Below are 4,570 nucleotides of genomic sequence, written 5' to 3' on the forward strand. Positions count from 1 at the left end.
AAAACCGAATTTTCAACAATTAGCACAAGTACGCACTTGTCACTTCATGTACAAGGCATTTCAATTACCAATAATACCAAATCCTAAGGGGAATGTCTCCCCCACAAGGTTAGGCAAGCCACTTACCTCGAACCGGCTCAAAAATCAACCCGAAATTACGTTCTTACCACGAGTACTCGACTCTAAATGGCCCAAATCTATTCAATTCAATTGTAGAAAGTAAATACCACTTCAAGTAGCTGATTCTACAAATATATTCTAAGCTAATACGCGAAATTAGGTGAAATGACCAAAACACACCTCGGGCCCACGTCTCGGAATCGGGTGAAATTTACATTTTTGGAACCCTCATACTTTCCCGAGTCTATACATAACAAAAACACTTTAATCGGGGTTCAATTGACCCCTCAAATACCCATTTTAAGGTCTCTTAATCTCAAGCCCTAATTACCCATTTTGCACTGATTTTTTCCAAATCTTTTACCACTAATTGACCTTTAATCACATATAAATGAGTTATGAAGTCAAAAATGTTACCTTCGAATGATTCCCCTTTGGTTTCCTCAAAAATCTCCCTCAAAAGATTCAATCCCGTTCAAAAATGGTGGAAAAATAAAGAAGGGTCGCAGATGGGCTATTCAAATACTGCCTAGATATTCCTTCTTCGTGAACGCGGAAGGACCCTCACGTTCGCTAAGTACAATGTCACTTGGGTCCAACTTCCTTCATCGGGAACGCGATTCCCCAGGCCGCTAACGCGGGAGAACCCTCGCGAACATGAAGCATCCCCCCCCAGCCCAGCTCCTCTTCGCGAACGCGAAGAATGAAACCAAAACTGGGTTGCTACAACTTTTCTGTAATTCCAACATGTTCCAAAATGATCCGTTGAGCATCCGAAATACACCCGAGGCCCCAAGACCTCAACCAAACATGCCAATCAATCCTAAAACATCATTCAAACCTGTTCCAATCTTCGGAATGCTCAAAACAACATCAAAACACCAATTTAGCATCGGATTCAAGTCTAAGAACATCAAAAACTCTCAAGATACGCTTTCGATCAAAAAGTCTATCAACCCTCGTCCGAATGACCCGAAATTTTGCACACACATCACATTCAACACTACGGAGCTACTCCAACTTCCGGAATTCCATTTCAACCCTCGGATCAAAAGCTCACCATCGAATCGGAAACTTCAAAAATTTAACTTTCGGCATTTCAAGCCTAAATTAGATACGGACCTCCAAAATACAATCTGAACATGCTCCTAAACCCGAATCACCCAACAAAGCTAATGAAACTGTCGGAATTCCATTCCAAGAGCGTCTTCACATTGTTCCGACTACGATCAAATTCCCAAAACTTAAGCTCTCATTCAGGCACTAAGTGTCCCAAAACTCTCCGAAACTCCAAAAAATCCCTCCCGGCAACTCACAATTGTAGAAAAAAATACGGGAAAAGCAGTTAATAGGGGATCAGGGCGTAAATTATTAAAACGACTGGCCGGGTCATTACAAACACAACCCATGCCTATTCGAAACTCACCCGAGCCTCCCAGGACCTTGTATGAACATATCAACACGTCCCATAACATAACATGGACCTACTCGAGGCCTCAAATCATACATAACAATATCAAAACGATGAAACGTACCTCAAATCAAACTAATGAACTTTCGAACTTTCGACTTCCAAAAACTCGCGCCGAAACATATCAAATCAACTCGGAATGAACTCAAAATTTGCACACAAGTCCTTACATCATTTGGAGCTACTCGTGACTCCAAACCATCGAGCGAAGTGTGAATGCTCAAAATGACCTGTTGGGTCGTTACAAATAGCCAAACACAAATTATTTGTCACCAAAAGTACTTTTTTGAAAAATACTTTTCAAAATAAGCTGATTTTAGAAGCATTGCCAAACATTCTATTATACATGCACCTAATTTTTTGGGGACTTTTAAATATATATACAAAATTAAGATAATATTTATCCGGTTTAGCTAGATTTTCCTATTTACAAAAGGTAACTAAAGTTTTTGCAAAATATATACAGATCTGGTCAATGGGTACATTATATATTCAACTTGAATACAACTTTTTTATACAACTTATGTTTTTTTTTGTTCGAGTCTCCATATGAAATTCCAACCAAAACCAACTCGAATCTTTACCAAATTCTGTCAAAATTGAGATATGAATTCAAAAAATATTTCCAATCATTTGTAATAACACTCCATCCAAACAAATAATAATTTTAAAAACTTTGATTTACGATTTCTAGTAGTTAATGTGGCTACCACCTCAATTTTAAGTAAATGAACTCTTAGTCCCGGACTTCGATTCACATGACAACTCCAACATATCACTTCATTGGCTGAATTTTAGAAAACAAGAAGGACTATAAATTTTATTTTAGAAAACACAGAAGGACTACAAATTTTATTTCAGAACAAAATATTATTTCGTTTATGTTTTTGTATTTTTAACTTCATAGCAGTTCACGACCTATTTTTTAAATGTGAATTAAACAATTGAATACAAAGACTATGGTTATTCTTACTCTAAAGAGAATATGTAACGAAATTGAATTCCAATTAATTCAACACCTCCAGGGAGAGATTTTCTCAACAAAAAACATCAATGGTCATTTGAAGTCCCCATTTTTTCAGAGAGAAACTCTTCCTTCTCTCTAACCTATAGTACATCTTCATACTCTCAATTCAATATCGATATGACTACGAACTTAAACCACCTTATCCCCCAAAAACCACCGGATAAGAGCCTTCCTTCCCAAAAAGGAGAACTTCAATGTTTCAAAGATAAATTAATTGAAGGCATGCAACAGTCTATAACTATTACTGAAGCATCTACATTTATGGATACTACAACTAAGGTCCAAGAAATAGTTGCCCAGCAAAATCATCAAATGCTGATAGAGGAAAACACAATCCAACTCTTAGAGGAAGACCAAGCTCGAATTTATCAACCCTGGAAATTCTCTCTCATTATAAAGCTTATTGGTAAGAGAATTCAACATCATATCTTAAAAAAGAAAATCCAGGAAGCTTGGAAAATCATAAAAAATTTCCCTCTCATCGATTTGGGAGCAGACTACTACATAACTAAATTTAAATGTCAAGAGCACATGGTTAAGGTTTTAAATGCTGGCCCATGGTTCATTTTTGGCCATTTCCTCTCCATCCAAAGATGGAAGCCTAAATTTGTGGCAACGGAAGTTAAAAGCTCCCTCACTGCCATCTGGATCCGTCTGCCCCAATTGCCCACTGAGTTTTGTGATGAAATCATCTTGGCAAAAATAGGAAACGCTATTGGTAAATTACTGAAAGTTGATGTGTGCACCTCCTCCACTCTAAGGGGTCGCTATGCGATATTATGCATTGAGCTTCCTCTGGAAATTCCGGTCATTCCTGTCATAAACATTGGCCATCACAAACAAACCATCCAATACGAAGGAGAAAATACCCTATGCGAGCAATGTGGAAGATTAGGTCATGTGGCTTCAAAATGCATCTATACAAAACCACCTCAAACACCAAGCCAATCGATGGAAAATCTAACTGTTATGCCTGAAGAGAGGATCAATAACAACTCAGCTAATGAGCTAGCCTAGCTAACTGTTAAGTTTCCCAAAAATAAAAGGACCAATGGAAGAAATTCTAGAAGATATCAAAGCCCAGGTATCCAAGCAAATTCATTTTATCCAATACCAGGTAAGTCCCCCCCCTCCCCCTCTACTAAGTATATCCCTAATAACACTCAACCAGCAAATGGCAATAATCCTACAACCAATGATTGCCATCCGGATCAAAAAACGCGGTGGATTGCAATAACAAATTCTCCACTTTGGTAAATCCGCCACAGAAAAAAATAATAAAAAAAATATTTTAAAAACCCTTTAGTTTCTCCTAAGTTAAACAATGTCCCTAACGTGTCTTCACCTATTTCATCTACTGACTATGTGGCTGACATGGAAATCTCTAATAAAAATAACATACAAACCATTAATCATAATTGTAAGCAAATGATAGTTGATAACATATTTTCTAATTACAAAGTTACCCATAATCCTACAAACAACTTCACTGATAAACTTGCTACTAATACTTGTCTCATTATAGATTCCCCCAATAACCACTGCATGGCTACAATCCGGACCCCACAAAACTTGTCCAACATGCCCCCACCCAAAAGCCAAATGGCCAATAAAGCTCTCCATGTGCCTGCCCCTTCCGATACCCAAAATCCCCTTAAAATCGATTCCCCTACATGCAAAGAAAGCATGCAAATAGATTCAATCATTGGTACCCTAGATAGCCATACTACTACTGAAAACCATCTACCTTCTACTGTGCAACACACCACAACAAAAATAAATCATCTCCTAAACAATCAAAATGCCAAGAATCCCAATATCTCAAAGAAAGAGATACAGTCTTGTCCAAATTCTAAGACACCAAAGAGCACACTCAATGGCAAACCCACCCCCAAACATGAACAACCATCAGGGAAACCAAATAGTATTCTTCATCCAACCACCACTCCCTC

At 37.9% G+C, this 4,570-nt stretch overlaps 1 protein-coding gene across 1 annotated transcript; it reads left to right on the forward strand.

Moving 5' to 3' along the window:
* The first annotated feature begins 2,735 nt into the window (after window positions 1–2,735).
* On the forward strand, window positions 2,736–3,635 carry LOC138869354 (uncharacterized). The gene has a single exon (XM_070146967.1). The coding sequence runs from the start codon at window positions 2,736–2,738 to the stop codon at window positions 3,633–3,635; it is 900 nt and encodes a 299-aa protein (XP_070003068.1).
* The last annotated feature ends 935 nt before the right edge of the window (window positions 3,636–4,570 follow it).

Source organism: Nicotiana sylvestris, chromosome 5 (genome assembly GCF_000393655.2).
Source record: "Nicotiana sylvestris chromosome 5, ASM39365v2, whole genome shotgun sequence".
NCBI lineage: Eukaryota > Viridiplantae > Streptophyta > Magnoliopsida > Solanales > Solanaceae > Nicotiana > Nicotiana sylvestris.

Bases quoted from the DNA above. Each gene is read 5' to 3' on its own strand.
- LOC138869354 (XM_070146967.1), top strand. From the start codon at position 2,736: ATGACTACGAACTTAAACCACCTTATCCCCCAAAAACCACCGGATAAG.